General features: G+C 42.2%; 3 protein-coding genes across 14 annotated transcripts in view; 1 reads left to right on the top strand and 2 right to left on the bottom strand.

Annotated features, from left to right (window-relative positions):
• The window catches only part of NT5DC2 (5'-nucleotidase domain containing 2), a 61,165-nt gene extending 59,852 nt beyond the window's left edge, over positions 1–1,313 (bottom strand). The window contains exon 1 of the mRNA XM_074958264.1: positions 789–1,313. Coding sequence (XP_074814365.1) covers positions 789–1,125 — 337 coding nt within the window. The 5' untranslated portion in view covers positions 1,126–1,313. The remainder of the gene's footprint in view (positions 1–788) is intronic.
• Positions 1,314–4,264: 2,951 nt separating this feature from the next.
• Positions 4,265–7,930, top strand: UQCC5 (ubiquinol-cytochrome c reductase complex assembly factor 5). Of its 4 annotated transcripts, none has more exons than XM_074959842.1 (3): positions 4,265–4,377; positions 5,187–5,379; positions 7,581–7,930. In XM_074959842.1, exons 2-3 carry the CDS (start codon positions 5,229–5,231, stop codon positions 7,640–7,642), a joined length of 213 nt encoding a protein of 70 aa, XP_074815943.1. In that variant the 5' UTR covers positions 4,265–4,377; positions 5,187–5,228; the 3' UTR covers positions 7,643–7,930. The 4 variants fall into 4 exon arrangements, with proteins under 4 accessions (XP_074815943.1, XP_074815940.1, XP_074815941.1 ...); XM_074959839.1 differs by having other exon boundaries at positions 4,314–4,451; positions 7,581–7,929; XM_074959840.1 differs by lacking the exon at positions 4,265–4,377 and adding an exon at positions 4,426–4,562.
• A 7,339-nt stretch (positions 7,931–15,269) lies between these two features.
• The window catches only part of PBRM1 (polybromo 1), an 87,587-nt gene continuing 82,808 nt past the window's right edge, over positions 15,270–20,048 (bottom strand). For 5 of the 9 annotated variants that reach the window (XM_074958239.1, XM_074958245.1, XM_074958240.1 and 2 more), the window contains one exon: positions 15,270–18,371. In XM_074958239.1, coding sequence (XP_074814340.1) covers positions 18,199–18,371 — 173 coding nt within the window. In that variant the 3' untranslated portion in view covers positions 15,270–18,198. The remainder of the gene's footprint in view (positions 18,372–20,048) is intronic. The other 4 variants (XM_074958244.1, XM_074958246.1, XM_074958248.1 and 1 more) reach the window with 1 other exon arrangement.

The raw sequence follows: 20,048 nt of genomic DNA, 5'->3' as shown, positions 1-20,048 counted from the left end.
ATGTTGTGCTGGGTAAGCAACTGCCTAACAAACTGTTTTAGAAAATTTAGCAAAGAGGTGCTAAAAGGTGCTGGATTGACAGCCTTGGAGACTGAAGTCCTCTATTTAACCACAGAACAGGTACAACACAAGTACTGGTGACACAAGTTTGCCCATGCCTAATATCTTGATATGGAAAGTATTCCAAAAAGGAGTTCTGTATCCATCGCCTTGCCCATGCTTACAAAAATTCAGAGTCATAATTCACCACCAGTAAACAACCACGTTGTCAAAAAGTGCCAGTGTCCTGGCAACATTAAGTGGCGATTTACAAGTCTGAGTTTTGCTGGGGCAGATGCATGCCCAACCCATTAAGGAAGGTGGCTAGTAGTGCCCGTTATAGTGATGCGTTTGTAGCGTGGACGCTGGGGCACTACAAACCGTACCCAGACCAGCACCCTGGGCAGGGCCCGTGGTGTGACCCACCAGGCAGAGGGCCTGCCCACCTGCTGACTGCGAGCGCAGGAGTTTGCTGCCGCACAGCCCCGGGGGTGCACGCTTGGAGACTGACCCAGGGCATTTTCCCCGCGGGGGAAGCGGTTGCCCGAAGCGGAGCCGGGATGGGGCTGGGTCTGACGGGTGGCTGGTTTGCTGGCAGCACTTCAGTCTCTAGCGGTTCCCCGTCCCCCCTGTGCCGGAGGCAGGGCACAGCCCGGACCCCGGGGGGAGGGCAGCGTGGCCCGGGAGCTGAGAAGCAGTACGAGGCACTGCAGGAGGCGGCAGGCCCAGTGCCCGGAGCCGGTTCTTACCATACACCAGTTTTTTCATCTCGTGGTATCTGGCCCATAGGTAGGACTTAGTGTCGGCGCCCTCGGCAGGGCTGGGCTGGCTGCTCAGGGGACTGCCTGCGGCCGGGCTGGGCTCCGCGGCTCTCCGGGCTCTGCCAGGGACTGACTGGGGTGGGGACTGCCCCGCAGACTGGTGCTGAGCCCTTTGCTGGCCCCAGCCCGCCCGCCTGCCCTCGCCGGGGCCGCTGCTGGCGGCGGAGCTGCAGCTCTGGCAGAAGACGGCGGCGGCCAGCTGCAAGCCAGCCCCGTTACCCTTCCACAAGCCGCTGCCCGCAGCCTTGAAGCCGACGGCGGCCATGGCCTCCCCGCGGCTCCCCGGCAGGCGCGGAACTTAAGACGGCCCCGAAGAACCGCAGCCCTCTGGGAAGGGTCTGAAGCCCGCGCGCCCTCCCATGCACGGCTGCCTGCTCCGGCCACCCTGCAAACCGAGCGCCCAGCCAGCCGCCCGCTGCCCGGAGACCGCGGTAACTAACTCCGCGCTGCCAGCCAATGAGCAGCCGAGCGAGGCGGGCCACGCGGCCAATCCTCGATTCTGCAGAGGAGCCAGCGTTCGGGGGCGGTCTCTCCAGACCAGCAAGTCCCGTCTACACCGCAGCCACATGTGGGCCCCAAGGCTGCGCGGCGGCACGGGACTTGCAGTTCTCCCAACTGTTTCACTAGGGACCTGGTCAGGCAACCGACGCGCCAAGTACTACAGCTCCCATGAAGCATTTCGCCAATATAGCTGGAGGGTATTTAAATATTGTTTATTGCAGCTCTGCGGTAGCGATATTCAGGGCTCTGCGTGTTTGGGGGGGAGGGGGTTTGGTGTGCGTGGCAGCGTGGGGGGAAGGGGATGTGACTTCCCGTTCGTCTAAATTACTATTTCAAAGAAGGAATTGGAACTCAGTAGCCTGAATTATTTCCAACTAGATTAACCACAGAGGAAAGCAGTAAAGAGAATAATTCTTCCCTTACACGGGAAGATGGAGTAGATGCATACCATCTTCTCCAAAGCAATTTCTGCGGCCCTATCTATATTAGGGAACTTAAGGGAAAAGCCTATTAGTGCTACCACCAGTTCAGCTGTACTGCTGGAATCTCTATTGTAGACAATATTCCATCCTCCTCATGCATTTTTACAAGTCAACAGATTTGAAAGCTGTGTAAAACAAACAAACAAACAAAAAAAACACAACAAACCCTGGAAGTTGTTGGAGCATTGTGTACACTAGAACTCCACTGGTGCTACCATAGATGCAGCCAAAACAATTTTTAAACAATTTCAATTCCATGGCCTATGAGTAAGGCTATTTAGTCATGGGCATTTTTAGTAAAAGTCATGGAGAGGTCACGGTCAATAAACAAAAATTCACAGCCCAGTGACCTGTCCATGACTTGTACTATATACCTCTGACTATATATTGCACATACTTGGTCCAAGTACAGTGGTATGTTAGTTATAATGGCGCTGGATTATGTATGCTATTTTTGCAGAACAGGGATTGTAGAAGTGCCCTGTTAAGTAAGGACCAGATCTAGATGTCCATGTGCAAACAGAACTCTATGTATCAGTTTGAAGATTTCTAAAATGGGAGGTATTGTAGAGGCAGACCACTGATGCCACTTTAGCCCTGGCAGAATGAGACCAATGAGACCTAGCTATTGTCATCATAGCTAAGGCATAACAGGACTCAATTCATAATTTACACAGGCACTGAATTAAAATGGCATTCCCTTTACACAGATCTCCAAAAGCTACAAAACATCTTTTGAATTCTCAATGGTCTTAGTTCTATCCATGTATAAACTCAAAGCCCTCTTGACACATAGGGCACAGAGCTCAGGAAGCAGAGTATATTCCAAAAGTGAAAATACAGACAGGCCACCTTGAAGAAAAAAATGCCTGTCCCAAAACCAAAATTGTCTTAGTTTCTACGCTGGGGTTACTACTGTTTTTAAAACAACTTAATGTTGGGATAGAGAGGGAGGTTGCTGGGTTTTGTGTATTTCATTCTTCTACCTCAAGGATAAGCTTCTGCTCAAAAACCCCAGTGCAGTAACTGGATCATCTGAAAATGAAAACTGGCCTCTTGTCTCAGTTTCCTTGCACAAGCTAGCCAAATGCAATTGCACCTTCTACTGCACATGGATGAACTCCCTCTGAAATGCAGAGTCAGTGGCCAAGCAGAGCCAGAAAAGAAATTTAAAAGTGAGATGGATACATCGTTAACCTTTTCTGTTATTTGATGGGGTTTACAAGACATAGCAATGGAAAGCCATGTTTCAATATTAGAGTCTTGTGCAGATGTGCTTGGAGTTCCTTCTGTGCAGTTTCGAAGCTTGGAGCAGATGTACTGCAGAAAGTAAACCAGTTACTTTCAAAACAAAATATTTTATTGGTATCCCCAAAATGGGGGAAAGGGGCAGAGCCATCAGCTCTATATCAGAGGTAAACACATACCCCTGCTCAGGATAGGATTTCAGGTTTGACATTCTCTGCCCATTTGTCATTGTGCATCACTGATCCATTGGCAAGCTGCTTCACTGCACAATACTATCTATCTCTTAGGGGGTTGCTCAAGGTGTCCAGCAAATGGGACGCCAGCAACCACTTCCTCCCCGGGGGCAGTTTCACCAGGTTCGCCGACTGGCAGTTCATCCACTGGGCCCAACTCAACTGCGTTCCCCTCTACAGAGCCATCCGCGACGGCAACTGGGACAAGCGCTGCAGGAAGTGTAGCTATGCCAATGAGACCCTGCTCCACGTCTTGTGTGGATGCAAACAGCACTCCGGATGCAAACAGCACTTCTGTAGCTCACGAAAGCTCATGCTCAAATAAATTGGTTAGTCTCTAAGGTGCCACAAGTACTCCTTTTCTTTTTCCAGTGAAAGAGACTTTTCCTGGTCTGCTGCACAGGTAAGCAACACAGAAAGTTACTCAGAGAGTGAGAGACATTAGCAAGTGGGACAAACCCTGGCCTAGGGCCCCTGACGACAAAGAATGCTTGCAAGGGGGCAACACCCCCTCTTAGGACCCACACTCTGGCCCCTCGCTTGAGAGCCTCCGGCAAGGGGCCAGCACCCCAGCCCAAGACGTAGCACCCGGGCCCCTTGCCTGAGAACGATCGGCAAGGGGCCAATGCCGGGGGCCCAGAGCCTGAGAGCCATCGGCAGGGCGGGAGAACCCGGTCCCTCACTGGCCCCACCCGCCGAGCCCTGCGACGGGCGGCCTCGCCGCAGGCGGTGAGGGATAGCAGCGCCCCACCGCAGTGCGCTCGAGGGGGCGGGGCGATAAGCCCCAGACCCACAGGGGCTGAAGGAGACTGGCCAGAACACGAGACTGCGCCACCACAGCCACTGGCGCTCTGGGTCTCCTGGTAGGCCCCGCCTCTAGGTGACAACCCCCTCCACGAACCGCGCTCCTTAGGCCCCGCCCTTTCCAGCCGCTCTGACCAATCAGACACACGGCAACCGACCCTCCTGGATCACGTGCCCACTATGTTTCTTCTGCCTGCTGCGGCTGCGCTGTCTTCTTCGCATTCCCTTCCGCGCCTGGATTGGGACGGGGTGTGGGTCGTCATCCTCCGTGCGGGTCGCGAGGCGCCTCCCCCGATTGGCTGCACCGAGGGGGAGGAGGGCATGTGCGGATTGGGGACCGTTATATGAGTGACCGTTGGGGCCCCTGAGACCGCCACACAGGCTGGGGGAGGGTCTGGGGCTCCCCGGGCAGGAACTCGGACAGTGGCCTGTAGGTTTGTTGTCTGCGGGGTGGCGAGGGCCCCTCCCTGCCCCACCAGCGTGCTTGGGGAGAGGGACTGGGGTTAAGGCGTCCCCCCTACCCCGTGCTGTTAGCTCCAGCTGGAGGCTATTGGGTGTGGACGGGAGTCGGGGTGCGTGGAACTAACGCAGCTGGGAAGACACAGGAGGCGAGAGCAGACCTGCCTCCTCTCACCATTGCTCAGCTGCTCCTCGGGTGGGTGTGTGGGTGGGAGGGAGGGAATGGTGTAGTGATGAAGACCCTGCTGCTCTTGTTTACTGTGTGACAAGCCTTTCCCTTCTCCCATGTACACCCCTCAACACAGTAGAAACAACCAGGGATTGCAAAAAGAAAAGGAGGACTTGTGGCACCGTAGAGACTAACCAATTTATTTGAGCATAAGCTTTCGTGAGCTACAGCTCACTTCATCGGATGCATACTGTGGCTGTAGCTCACGAAAGCTTATGCTCAAATAAATTGGTTAGTCTCTACGGTGCCACAAGTACTCCTTTTCTTTTTGCAAATACAGACTAACATGGCTGTTACTCTGAAACCAGGGGTTGGTTGTGTTTGGGCTGGTAAACGCTTTATTTGACTCCACAACTCTTCTTTCTTTCAGCTTGTTTGGGGGTGGGAGTGAGACCCTATTGTCATCCCTGAAATGCTGGTGAGGAGAAAAATAAGATACCTCTTGCAGCTGGTGCCTGGAAAGCAGCACTTTGGCATGTACAGATTCCTTCCTTTCTTCTTTCTCCTTGGGGGAGCCATGGAGTGGTTTATGATCAATGTCCGGCTTGGCGAAGAGACATTTTGTAAGTGGCAGGAGAGTATTGTCAAGTTGCACATATTCCACTTTTGGATCCAATATCTTCTTCTCTAGTGAAGTGGGATTGCCCATCTCTGCAACTTGCACACTGTTACCAATGATCTACTATCCAAAATATTCTACTATTCCAGGATGCACATTTCATTTTTCTGACCTATAAACTACAGCTTTTATTAACTAAATCCCCATAGGCATGCTAGAGCACACCAGTGCTATTTTTGTTTACGTAGCAGCAGCTTTCATTAGAGTTAGTTTAAAAAAATTTAAAATCCAATTTAAGATTTTAAGTAACAAGCAATTAGCATCCACTTTAACAAAGAGTATCCTTAAACTTTAAACGCCCATTACATTTTTAAAAATCTGAAAACTAGTTGCTCTGTATTTTATATTCTAAGACTTGCCATTGCAGGTTCTGTTTTTGCCTGAGACCAGCTGAAGACACTCATCTAAAGCCCTGTCAGTAGTAGAATCAGAACCATCCAAGCAAAGCAGTTTGTCAGTATGAGGGTAGTAATCCAGCATATTGAGTGTCACACTTTTAATCCAGCTGCAATTTAAGATAAAACATTAATTGGGCTGTTGTACACCTGAAAGATTAATGAGTTACATTAAAGTGCCTTCCTCTCAGCAAGTAGCTGTTTACCCAAGTAAACTCTATGAAAGCAATGAATTAGGTTTTTTTTTTTTGTTTTTTTTTAATAAAGAAGCCTCATTAAATTTGTATATAGGGGCATTTCAGAAAGAGGAACTAAGTAACATTTCAGTGTTGCTGTTTGGTATGATGCAACTATCCATTATACTTCACATGTAGGAATACTTTCACATATCCTGATGTTTTCTACATTTGCAAACATCTAAATATATCATTTCCACAGCTGAAAACTAATATATTTGCCCAGTTCGATGTCTCACATTAGGTGCTTTTAGTGGGTTGGTTGGTTGGTTTTGCATGTAAATCTTCCACTGGCACTACTGCTGTATGGTAAGGTTGTTGAAGAAAAGCATGTTAATTAGAAAGTATCCTTTGCATTTCTGCAGATGAGTTTATTTTCTTCCATATAACAGGAATGTCATATACCTAAATGATGATGCGCTAAAGGCAGAGCTGGCTCACTTAATTCTGCAGTTTTACTTGTTCACAAACTGGTTGTTTTTGTGAAAAACAGGCATACATAGTAAAACTGATCATTAATCATTGTTTTCCATTGCAGGAACTCATCTGGTCATGGGTATTTATTATGAATTAGAAGTTCAGACAGGACCATATTAAGGCAACATGGGGGCTTAGGCATTCTGTGGCATGAGTTAGGGGATAGATAGGTGGTTTCTAGCTTGTGCCTGCATACCATGGCCATGCTCTGTGTACCATGCAGCTTCCTCTCAAGTGGCAAGTGCCACCCAAACAAGATGTCTGCTGGGGGGAGACAGGCACCACCACCACCCAAAGGAGGAAGACTTCAGTCTTCATAAACCTGGAGGGTGGGGGTTGCTAACACCATTCCAGCAGAGCTGTGATTGAGCCGTGGCAATCAAAGACCCCCTTCTCACAGTCCTTTGCTGGTGTGGTGTCACTAGGGCCCCCCACAAGAGTGGTTTTCAGAGTCAATGCTTCATTCTGTGGAGCAGCTCACAGCTGAGCTGTTTCAGGCTGTCAGCACATGCAGGTAGACTTTACTGTGTTAGTTACATTCAAGTTACATTTTCAGTCTTTTCTTTGTAAGCTTCAGATCTAGAAAACAGGTTTTGTGTTTTGTTTTTTTTAAATGAAGCTGAGATTTTGAAGCCTTTGTGATATTCCAGGAACTAGGAACCTAGGCACAGACCTATACCTTAATCTGGCCCTGCCTTCAAACAGGGCCAGATTATATATTTTTTTAAATTTAGTTGTTTCCATGGGAAGGTATGTGTGCATCATATTTCAGGTATAGAAATTTTTTTAAAATGTATATTCTCTCTTGGGTAAAACAGCAGTTCAGGGCAAGATGGAAGTGAGAATTTATTTTTTAAATAGGGTAGATTAGACTCATTAACTCATTCTTTTAAGTTCTTGTCAGCATCTACAAATGGAAACTAGCTCTGAAAGCTCCTAAGTGTCAAAATTCACAAATTTTAGGATTTTGTTCTTGGAAGATTGTTTGACTCTTCCTAAAATCTCAGGCAAATAATCAAAGAATCTCTTCACGGCAGATGATGTTTACCGTAGGAAACGGTCGGAGAGACAGTATGAGCGGAGGATGGAAGAAAGATGAATTTTTCACTGAACCATTTTGACAGAAATGCCCTGAACCCTTGAATCCTGTGAATCATAGTTTAGAGAATTATAACTCCTTTAAATGCATTCACAAGACTACATCTCTGCAAATTAGACTGTAATGCACTCATTGCCTGGTCTATGAAACATGGTTTTCCAAAATATTTTGAGTGTATTCTTCCTTCACCCACTTTAGAATCTTTTCCAGTAATATTTTCTGAATAGAAGGGTGAAGAATGTTGTTTGTGCAAAGCTCTGTTAAATAAACTAAACTGAATAAACAAAGTACCACTGCTTCTTTCCTATGCATGCTGAGACAACTCCCACTGTAACTGGATTAAGCAGAAGAAAAGTAGATAAGTTTTACTTGTATCTTGGCACATATGCAATTTTCATAGTTAGTTAGTTTTTGCTTGTATTGATAGAAACTGCTCTTGTCTCAGATTTGTTTTCTTTCCACTATACTGCTCTTTCCCCCAAATACAGTAGTACAGATTTATGGAAAAATAAGCTTGCTACGCTTGGAGTATATTTGAAGAGTCATCCATTTAGGCCTGACTAAATACATGTATCGGTTGCACCAACTGCTGGCACTCTGATGATAAGGAGATGAATATGAGATATGGTCTTGGAAAAGGTTATCTTTTTAGATCCTTAAGTGTGGAGGGACATGCAACAGAAATATATGAAACACTGAATTATTTTAATTGATTCCTGGATCTACTTCTATAGAAAGAAAATACTGCTCAAGGACAACAAGAAGCCGTTTAAAATAATTTTTTGGTCTTAAAGCTACCTAGCAGAGCTAAAAACATTTAATTTCAATATACAAAGGCATTTCAGTAATAATGCAGGAAAATCACCCATATCATGTAATACAATATTTTGAATTAGAATTGCCTTATTAAAACTGCAGTGCCAAGCCAAAGTTGTGTGCTGCAGTTTGTTAACTTCTACAGTACCTGACTTGAAGACTAGACTTTCTAGCAATGCATTATATTACAACAAAACATTTCCCTAAAGTTTTTAAATCAAGGGTTATGATTAGGACAAAAACCCAGATGGGCTATGTACTTAAACTATCTTTTGCTAATTCCTTTTTAAGAGCTGCATTATACAGAAGTGGGTTTTCATTAATTAAAAAGAGACAACTACTGCCTCAGATATCTCATCTAGGTATTTGATTTTTAAATGCAGGAGAGAGACTTTGTTACAAGACTGAAGACTGTCCAGAAATTCTCCATCACCATCTGCCCCAAAGATTTCATTTTTTAAAGGGCTAGCACCACTTGTGTTTTCAGAAAAAAAAAGTTGATTGCTAAGAGAACAAAGGTATGACTAAGCCCTATTATACTTTAGAAAAAACATAAGCAAAAAGTATCTAAGCAACTGAGAAAGGAATGCAATTCAGAGGTAACAGCAATAGGTTAGATTTTTATTCTGACAGAGATAAGAATCTTTGGACTGTAAATTCTTTAGGGCAGGCAGGGACTTAAGTCTTCATATACATCTGTAAGACCCTGACCTTGTAAACATTTATGCACATGGTTAACTTTAATATCCTAAGTCATTCTATTAAGACTAATTTGAGGCCATTGGGCACTACTGTAACAGATTACACACAATAATACAAGAATGTTAAGTTTGCAAAGTCAAGCCCTTAATTAGAAAAATGCCATAATTTTACCTCTACAAAATGTGGCCCCTTCTACATGCAAATATATTATGATAGTGTTTAACTACACTATTTTCTGCCCATGACCTAGCCTTGCATCATTCAGGGCACAGGAGGGCTGGCTCACTGAATTAGCAATTATTCAATATATTGTTTATTCTCATTGTTTAATGTGTGGCCCAAACCCATATTAATTGCACCCTATTCAAATCCAACACTGATGACAGAATTATTAATTTCTTAATTCACTTTTCTATGGTAGTCTTCACTATGGTATCTGAGTGCTTCACAAGTATTAATGAATTTATATTCGTAACTCCCATGTGAGATCAGGTGATATCCCCTTTTTATAAATGGGGTACTGAAACAGAGATATTAACATCAAAAGTGTCCATAAACTTCGGTTGCCCAATTTCAGACCTCTGCATTCTGATTTTTCAGAGAGTAGTTAGCATTTTTATAGCACTGTATGTTCAAAGCACAGCTCCCACTGACTTCAGTTGCATCTGTGAGTGCTCAGAACTTTTGCAAATCAGACTCCAGGGTCTCAAGTTGGGCAAGCAGAAAGTGAAAACACAGTTAGTGGCCAGCTATGAAAAGTTTGTTCTAGAGGAAACAAATCACTGGTGCAAGTTGTCCCTTTCAGTTGCCATTGTTTCCCACAGAACCCATGGCTTTCAGTTACAATGGGGCTGGTGTGATCTGGAATCCAAAACTCTGCACGCTGTACTGCAACACCTGAAACAGAGAAGATGTCTCACTACTGTGGCTAATTGCCTTAAAGAAAGCAATTATATATTTTTTAAAAAGTGTTAATGTAAGCAGTGTCCCTTCTATTCTAACTTTTTGGTTTAACATTTATCTTGTTTGGTCCAGAGGCTATTAGGATTTTTTAAAATCTATTTAATGGTATTTAGATATTTCCCAAATTAATGAACCAAGTATCATGATATTAAAGTCCTAAATAAACATAGATTTGGGCTTAAAAAAAAAAATCACACAGTAACTCTGGTGGAGGCTGGGACAGAGTCCAGTTCTCACAGTGGTATTCAAATGCCTTAACCATGAGACCCTCCTTTCTGTTCCTGCAATCCTGCCTCATTTCACTAACTCTGCGCACCTTTGAACTAATGAGGAAGGAGTCCAGACACCTTCAACAGGTCATCAGCAAGGTTGGAGCCTTAAGATCCTCAGCACAGACCTCTGCCACTTGAACTAATGGAGTATCTGATATCAATAGTAGTTTGTCATTCCCTATGTGTAGTAGCACTGGAGGCAGGATAAGACACACACTTTGCCAGTGGGTTTCACAGATATTTGTTGACTGCAGAGGAATGCTGAGATTCAGGAATCTTGAGTTCCATTGAAGGTTCTGGAGGAGAGTATGACCTAGGGATAAGAGATGCTTCTTGTCTTTGGCCTCTGTCCTTGACTTCTTCTACCCTACACCTCTCATCATAGTTCCAGTCTCCTTCCCAAACCAGTCTCAGTCTTCCCCTCTGGACTACTCACCTGATCCCCAATCTGTGCCTGTTCCCAGTCCCAGTCTTCTCGCTCAGCCAGTCTCAGTCGTCACATACATACCCATAGAGATGGGCTCATCATCTGATTTCAGTCCCTTCCCTGCCCATCCTAAGTGGCTTCTAGTCCCCCACCCTTTCCCTTTTCCCTTGACTGGCTCTCAACCCCAGTCATCTTGCCCAGCAAGTCCCAGTCTCCTTATACCAATTTCCTCCTAGCAGCCCCCACCCCAGTCTGGATTTTGTCCCTTCTGCATTCAAGTCAGTGAGTTTCCTCCTTCATGCTGCCTGAGATCCAGCGTTAAAGAGCACAGGAATAGAAAATTTCTTACCAATAATTACCTTTCTGCTAGCCGCGTCTTCTATAGTTCTTGACATCTGGGCTGCTCTGCTCACTCTTGCAGTTCACAGAGGCAGATCAGCTTTTTTTGTTGCCACCACTCTGGCCATGCCCCCTCGGCTCCCGCTTGTGGACTGATGAGTTATTCCAAAGCTGTAAAAATTGTATAATAATATTAGTAACAAATACTTCAGAGGTAACTGACCAACTATGTTCAGTGAACCACAACAGAAAAAAAAGGCCCATGTTAAAGATCCCACTCAGCAGCTGACCTTTTGGCTCGAGGCCAAGTGGGTAGAATTGTGGGAGAGACTGCTAGCAGAAAGGAAATCATCAATAAGAAATTTTCTATACTGTAGCCCAGAATTTCCCACAGTTCTCTGGGACTTGTCGAGCAGTGAACAGATGTAGGGAGGGCATAGAGAAGGTCAGGAGAAAAGGAAAACAGTATCCCCTCCCTGCTCATAACATTTGCTCAAAGGCAAAAATCATTTCTAAGCCATCACCTTCAGCACCTTCCTGCTCAGGTCACCAGTGCGCAGAACTGGAAGTCCACCTTGTAATGCTTGCTAACAATGGTAGTAGTTGACCATGTGGCCGCCTTACAAATTTCTGATGTAAATGCATGAGCTATTTTGCACATGATGTCACCAAGGATTGCGGGAGTGTGTCCTGACCACTTTGGGGACTGAAATTTCCGATGCCTTGTATCCTTCCACAATACATAATCTAACCCAGTGATTCTCAAACAGGGGTATGTGTACCCCTGGGGATACGCAGAGGTCTTCCAGGTGGTACATCAACTCTAATTATTTGTAATTATTTTTACAACGGGCTACATAAAAAGCACTAGCACAGTCAGTACAAACTAAAATTTCATATAGACAATGACGTTTATACTGCTCTACATACTATACGCTGAAATATTTATACTCCACTTGATTTATAACTATATGGTAAAAATGAGAAAGCAAGCAATTTTTCAGTAACAGCGCGCCATGATACTTTTGTATTTTTATGTCTGATTTTGTAAGCAAGTAGTTTTTAAGTAAGGTGAAACTTAGGGATACACAAGACAAATAAGACTCCTGAAAGGGGTACAGCAGTCTGGAAAGGATGAGAGCTACTGATTTAATCCACCTAGCAATGGAGAACTTGGAAGCTCTAAGTTTTTGGCATTTCGGGTGGAAGGATACGAACACGGCACCCAAACTCCTCACAAACCCTGTACATTTGAAATAAATTTTCAAAAGCCTTCTAACGTCTGTCTCGCCTCTCCTCAGGGGGTGCTGTGGCCTTGGACAAAATGAAGAGAGAATCACTTCTTTGGAAGCATGGAAGGAAGAGTTCACCTTTGGGATAAATAATTCCAGAGTTCTGAGCACCACCTTGTCTTCATGAAACACACAGTAAGTCTCCTGCCCAGAAAGTGCTGCCAGCTCCAACACTTGCCTGGCGGACATGATATTCTATCAGAAAGCAAGTCTTGATGGACAAATAAAATGCTGACACTTACACCAGTGGTTTGAAGAGGTAGTTTGTCATGGCTCTTAGTACAAGTGGCAGGACCCATCTGGGAATGAGGCCTGATTAACGGTTGGCTAATCAGACTGTCCTAAGGAATCTGGCTTCCTGGGGGTTCTCTACCAGAGAACCCATGGATCTTGCAAACACCACACTACTAAGGGCAGACAACTGACATGCAATGGTGCTAGTTTGGAGGAAACCTTTATCAAAGCTTTCGTAGAGAAAAATCCAAAATAGCCAGAGTTCCTGGATTCCTAGTATTAGCTTCGTGACTCTGTACCAGCCTCAGAACTTGGTCCAGATAGAGGGCCATGCTTGTAAGGTCATCACTCTTCTAGAAGACCTGTCCTGATGACTTTGGAGGACAAACCTTAGTGCTTCCCTTTCGATAACAAGGCTATTAGGTGCAGCTGGCTTGGGTATGACTGAAGAAGAGACCCTTGTGAGAGGATGTCCTGTCTCTTTGGGAGCTGTAGCGGTAGTCCTAATTTCAGATCTATCAGGTCCAAAAACCAGGGCTTTTTTGGCCAGCGTGGGATTACCAATATTGCTATCACTTGCTCTCATTTTATTTTCTGGACCACCTTCCCTAATAATGGGAAGGGTGGAAATGCATGGAGGAGGCCATGTGGCCATCCGTGCAATAGGGCATTTGTCCCCATGAATCAGGGGTGCACCTCCCTAGTGAAGTACTTTGGTCTCTTTGCATTCATGTGGTTCGTGAATAGGCCATTTGAGGGCAAGCTGAACAATCAGACGATTAACTTGAAGACTTCCTGATTCAGGCACAACTCAGAATTGTTCACCTTGCCCCTGCTAAGCCTTCTAATTCGTGTCTCCCTTTATGTGGACTGCCCTAAAGAAAAGAATGTTCTGTCCACTGTATGATTAACATCGTTTTGGCTTGTAGCCCTGTGTTTCTTGTTCTTCCCTAGGTTGTTTACATAAGCAACTGTGGTCATGTTGTAGGACCTGAATCAGGACATAGTTTCCTTCTAGGCTGGACTGGAACCTTCATCGCACCAGCTTGACTGGTCTTAGTTCTAGACAGTTTATGCTGTAGGTCCTTTCCTCTGGGTTCCAGATGCCTTGAGCTGTTTGGTATCCCAAGTATGTTTGCCAACCTGAGGATCAAAGGATCTAGAAGGCTCATGGGCATGCCCTAGTGGACATTGACCTGGGCCGACCACCATTTTAAAGAGTTGATTACCTGTGCCTAAACCCTCACTTGATCTTTCATGCATGCCGGGGAGCGGTCCAGTACCTTGAAGAAAAAGCCTTGAAGGAGCCCAATGTGTGATTGCATCCACAGAATGATCCTTATATGCACAATAAGCAAAAGGTCTGACAAAGTAATTGAAAACAGGGTCTTACAAAAGTGCTGGGCAACCTTAACTATAGGTAATGCTACCAGATCTGCTTTAATATTGAGACAGTGAATCAAATTCAACATTGGTTGAAGCAGCTACAGCTCTACAGTTCAGCTGGGCCCACTAATGTCAGCAGTAAGTTTGGTCCATTGTCTCATTAAGATCTAAATTAGACTTTATGGCAGATAGAGTAAGTAGTAGGAATATAAGAACTGAGTTTTCAAGCAGGAACAGTATGAAGTTTGGGAAATTTTCTGCTCAAATGGATTGTACAGGCCCATGTGACACTTGGCTGTGAAGGGCCATTTAAAAAGTTGACAGACATTACATTTTTTGAGAAGAAATGTTTCCTCTCTTGAGAACCATTAACTTTTGTTAATTCAGTTATTTAAAAACATCACATTGTGTGTCCTGCTGGCTATTTGACATGATTTGTGTTTCCAATTTATGCCAAACACTTAGATTCTTAGATAGGAGCCCCTGTAATTTTTTAAAAATAAAACTAGAAAAAAATTTCCATCCTCATTTTTGATTGTAATTTCAAATGTTAGGTAAAGGTCTTTGAATATCAGGTTTACAGACAGACTGCTTTTTTCACCCTTAGTATTCTAATTTAGCTTAATTCCCAAATATATGAGGCAGTCCTGAATTGGGCCTACTTTTAGGATCTAATTAGAGGCCTGCTGTTTATTCTCAGTATGAATGCACACACAAACATTGGACTCATGGGATTTTTAATTAATTAATTAATTTTTTTTTACTACCAGTTTGTGCTATGACAGCCTGGGTTGGTTTATATCTTACCATGCCAATCACCACTGGTTTGCTTCTTTTGGTGACTGCTCTTCAGTTCTTGCTGATCAAAAGGTCATATTCCACATGGCTCAATATTGGATCCGTATCGTTCAGCATCACTGTCCTTGGCAGTACAACCCAGGGATTTCCTACTGTGTAGAGGACAATCTGAATGCTGTTGTCTACTGATTCTTAAAACAAAACAAAAAAACCCCACACACACACTCTCTCTCTCACACACACACACACACACCCCACACACCTTCTTTCCCAAAGTCTTGATAAAATCTGGATTTGCAACAGTCAGAGCTGCTTGAAATAAAATTTTAACAAAAGTCTTAATGGGACAATCAAACCTGGTTAATCCAAATCACTTTGCAAGCTATTTTTATTCAAATTAAAAAGCCTCAAACAAATTGATGGTACATACATGTTATAAGCCTGGTTATCACTAACATTTTGGGTACACAGATGTAAGGAAAAACCAAACATGGATTAACCAGGTCCGAAAACATATACTGAAAAGTCACCAACACCAACTTTCAAATTTTTACACAAACAGTAAGTTTTCTCTTGAAGGAAAGGGAGGGATTGGGGGGAGGACTGGGGAAGAGAAGATGAACAATTAACGGCCTCCAAGTAGTTTACTAAAATACAGATTCTAAATTAATCTATTTTTCACTCTCACAGAAGCCAACCATTTCCCATGCATCCTTTTTTTTTTAATTTTAAAAATTTCATTTATGCCAATACAGTAAATCACGGTGAAATACAAATTATGGGTTCAAATACTCCCAAAGAGAGGCATGTCTTTTTAACCATTCAGAGTTAGAAAATAATTCTAGATTGTAGCCATCAAACCATAAATCCTAAATTTTACTGCACTCTCCATTGAAATGCCCTCAATATACAGAGACATGATTTTGAAATAAATAAAAAGTTTAATATAATTGATTAGGGCCAGCCCAGTGGCCTCATGGTAGTGCTCTGCACTGCCATGCAGGAGACCCAGGATTTGGTTTACAGTTCCAATCTCTTGCTCCTGGGCCAGGAGGAGCGGTGAAGGCTCCCTACGGTGGGAAAGAGGCAATGCTGCAGGTTGTTCAACACTGACCTTTCTGACAAATTAAAGATCTGAGATGTATAGATTCCAAAGGGAATCCCATCCAGTGCCCAAAAGAAAAATTAAAAATAAATAAAAAATAACTTAAGTAAAATTAATTCCAGGCTCTTTGGTGTAATTTTGTTAAATGTCTAGCAATAAGAGACTCTGATTGTAGTGATACAGTTCATGATGGTTCTAAATACTCAAAAATTAGGACTTGCTGCCTATCTGATTCAGCTCAATGTCCTGTTTTTGTTGCTAAAATCTGCAAAGCTTATGGTCATTTAAATGTACATTAAAATGATACTATACATGTTGGAGGTTTAATATATTTGCAAAATGTTTTACATTAAATTTAAATTTAGAGTTGGTTGTTTACAAATGGCAGTAAACTAAACAAAGGGTATATGTGCAATACTTGTATTACTTGTAGGGTTCAAATTTACAAATCACTTCCCTCTCCATACTGTTTCCCTTTCCTTCATATTAGTATCATGTCTGAAGACCTGGATCTTTAAGTGACTACCAGAAAATATGAAATAATATTTCCTGTAATTACTGAAAAAATTAACAAATAGTGTAAGATCAATCACAATTTATACTTGCACATCACATTTTCCTCATCACTACAAAGCATGTCACTGAACTAGGCACCAAAATGTTGACTATTTTAAAGTGAAAATTTGCACATTGTGTTCAAGGAAGACTTTTCTATTCCAGTGCTTTTTAAAATACATTTCCACATGATGAATATTTCACTCTGTTAGATGAGAAAATATCAGCAGATTGGTTCTTTTGGATACATGTTTCAGTGATCACCCTAGTAGAAGATTTTTAAGTAATTTTGCTTTCCCAAATTTTTTTGTTTGCTGCATATCAAAATCATTAAAAAAAATAATTAAGTATCATAAAAGAATTTGGCTCTGATAAACAACTTTGCAGTCAAAAAGCTTGTTTGTTAATTTGTTTTTAACTGTCTGGCAAGTTCTGAACAGAAGGAAGTCACAGCCCTGAAATGTGGATAGAACACACCATACGTACCTAGTGATTAAGAAGAAAAAAGGTACGATGCAAGCAACCTATTCTCTCCCATCTATAAACCCTGGTATACACTGTGTTGATTTTACACATGCTGTAGTATTTTATTTTAAAGCTAGAATTATATGTTCAATTTCCCTCCAGCCATACTACAATACTTTCATTATAGTGAACTGAAACACTTAAAAAAAAATACAAAAATCTCTTATAATACCAAATCATTAACAGAACATATGTAGATTTTAAAATCATTTTAAAATTAATCAGCTGCAGTCTTTCCCCCTCTTTTATTTACCTTCCAAGACCTAAATTAAGTCAAAGTTTTGCATTTTTCTTGCAAATATTAATGAACCTAAACCCATGCAAGGAATGCAGCTCCCTACCCTGCTGTACGTGTAAGTGATGTCACAGAACCCTGAATGCAGGTCTTGGCAGATAAAGCATTTCACCTTTCAAATGCATTTATTTGTGGTTCAGTTTGTACGTGTATTCTGTTACTGATCTGGGATCTCAATGGCCATTGTCAACACCATCAAATAACTGGACACAGTTGGACAACACAGCAGTAAGCACATCTGTGTCCTTTCTACACTAGCATTTCTACTGTTGCTACAACCAGTGGAGCTGCACTAGTGGTTAATCACAGATCCAATTGTTGCTAGTGTTGACGCACCCTTTTCCTTTATTTACATAAAGCCTTTCAGTTCACATCCAACTGGTATTTCTGCTGGAAGTGGTTAACACACACAAGCACATGTACACACATTCTTCTATGAGGTAAACTATGACTAATTTCACATTCCATTGTATTTTTCAAACTAATTTGTAAACGCTTATTTGTTTTGCTTTTTTCTCTTTTTTATACAAAAAACTGATGGCATTCGATTCTCAGTAATAAGTACAAGAAAGATGAAACCTTGACTACACTTATAATCAAATATGAAATTGCCTTTTAAACAAAGGGAACATATGCAAAAAGTTTTTGTATTGGATAAAGTCAACGTAATATAACAAAAAGTGAAAGATGCTTATTAAAAGTGTCCTTATAAAAATGGTCTTGCAATGTACAGCAAAATGCAATAAAAATTATTGTTGGTTATCTCTCCCCAGCCAGTACCTAAAACAGCTATTGTTCCACAAAACTCTTTATATGTTGGTATCAAAGGAAAAACCAATGTATGTGATTAAACATTTTCTATGTTGTATGCTTGACGGATATTGAGGGTGTCTCGTAGCATCAAGTCTCGAAGACGCCACAGTGCATCTGCCATTGTGGTATGGGCCCCTTTACTTTTCAACCAGTGTGAAGGAAGACGGCTCTCTTGTTCTTTGGATAGATGGACATCACGTCTTCGTGCTGAAAAATTAAGGAACAGCCTAATTACCTTGTGCCTCTTTTTAAACTGGTTTGCCTGCCTCCCCTCCAAGATTTCCCATCATATTGGAACAACATGGAATACAATTCTACTGTATGTCTTCCCTTTCCCTCCACCCCCGCATCTCCAGTCCCTCAAGAATATACAGAACATTTAAATTTATTCTTTATTACACTTCTAAAATAAAGGAATTAGTTTACTGAGTTTTGGTATGCTCATCTTATATCCTTAATTTTTGTTATGGTTGCATGCACGTATTTTATTATTAAATGATCCATAGTTTTATTAAAATACCTTCTGTTTCTGTACAAGCCATCTTTACCTATTTTAAAATGTAAAATAACAAAGTTGGAGAAACAGAGAGGGACACACTTGTTCTCTGTTGCTGGGACTGAATTAGTTGAATAAATATTGTATTAAACTTGTATGCTAATACTTTTATTCCAAAACTTTGTTATACTAAACTTTTTTTTAATAGTACAAGTTTTATTAAACTGTTATACATTCAAAAGCCTTTGGAGACTTGATGGCAAAAGCAACTGTCTTAATCACTAAATCTTTAGCTCATATTTGATCTGTGATTCATAGATCAACTTCATAATCATAATCAGTCCTTATCAAGCAATTGCTCGTTACAAAGCCAAAACAGTTCCAATTTGGAAGCTGCATGAAGAATGAAGAAACTGACATTGCCATCCCCTGCACTAATGTCCAGTGAATATACAAAAGGATCTATACTTTAAATGCTGCTCATTTACTATAGCAGAAACATACATTCTGATCAGGTAGTATCCTTTTAGTTTAATTAAAAATTAAGCTAAATTTTAGGTTTTTAACAAGTTCTCAGTTAGATCCACAATTCTGACAATCAGTATACAACATGGCCTGAATTCCTTAAAAATAAAATTAGGTGATCAAATAAAACATATTTTAAAAGCTTAAGCATCCATTGGTAGCAAGTTTAGGTTCTGATCCTACCACTAGATCTGTGTGGGGAGATTTGCATTTACTTCAGTGGTAAAGATTTGTATGGCTGCAGAGGTCAGGCCTGTGCAGATCCAATTTCCAGGATCAGGGCCTTAAATCAATACTTCACCCTCTACAAACACCACATTATCTCAGATAAAATATTCACATAATCTTGAGCATTGCTGCAACATCTGATTTTTTTTTTAAATGTAAATTAAACGTAAGAAACTCTTTCAACTCTTGTTAAAACAAGGTGTTGCAGCATTTCACAATGGCACCTGGAATTAGCAAAAAACTGTATTGCCTGCTTTTGCTGAGTTTAATGTAAACAGCAGTGCTGAATTTTTTTTCATGCTGTACCTCAATGTATGGTCAATTAATATTTCTGAGGTCAACAGTGCATCCTTAAAGGGACACAGTCATCTTGTTATTACAGCAGCCAAAATAGTATAAACTGACAGTCAAGGATCTTTTTTTCCCCTAGTAATTTCAAGCTATATTTTAAGGATGCTGAGTGTAAATATAGTCACCTGACTTCCATTAGCTTTAAGGGAAGTAGCATGGACAAATAAGTTTTGTGTTTAGTTCAGCCAAGCATTTCCTGCTGCACTCTCAAAGCGTCAACAAATATCCTTTTTAATCTACAATTGCTTTTGTAACTGATTACCAAGATAGGACTGTGATAACCA

This window comes from Natator depressus, chromosome 7 (assembly GCF_965152275.1).
Source record: "Natator depressus isolate rNatDep1 chromosome 7, rNatDep2.hap1, whole genome shotgun sequence".
In the NCBI taxonomy this organism is placed as follows: domain Eukaryota; kingdom Metazoa; phylum Chordata; order Testudines; family Cheloniidae; genus Natator; species Natator depressus.
Note: the sequence above shows the minus strand (reverse complement) of the source record. Positions and strands in the feature narration are given on the sequence as shown.

What these genes read in the sequence shown, in the direction of transcription:
- UQCC5 (XM_074959842.1), top strand. Translation starts at nt 5,229, where the DNA reads ATGCTGGTGAGGAGAAAAATAAGATACCTCTTGCAGCTGGTGCCTGGA. An exon ending in GCTTGGCGAAGAGACATTTT is followed by an intron (nt 5,380 to 7,580) that starts GTAAGTGGCAGG and finishes TCTTCACGGCAG; the next exon opens with ATGATGTTTACCGTAGGAAA.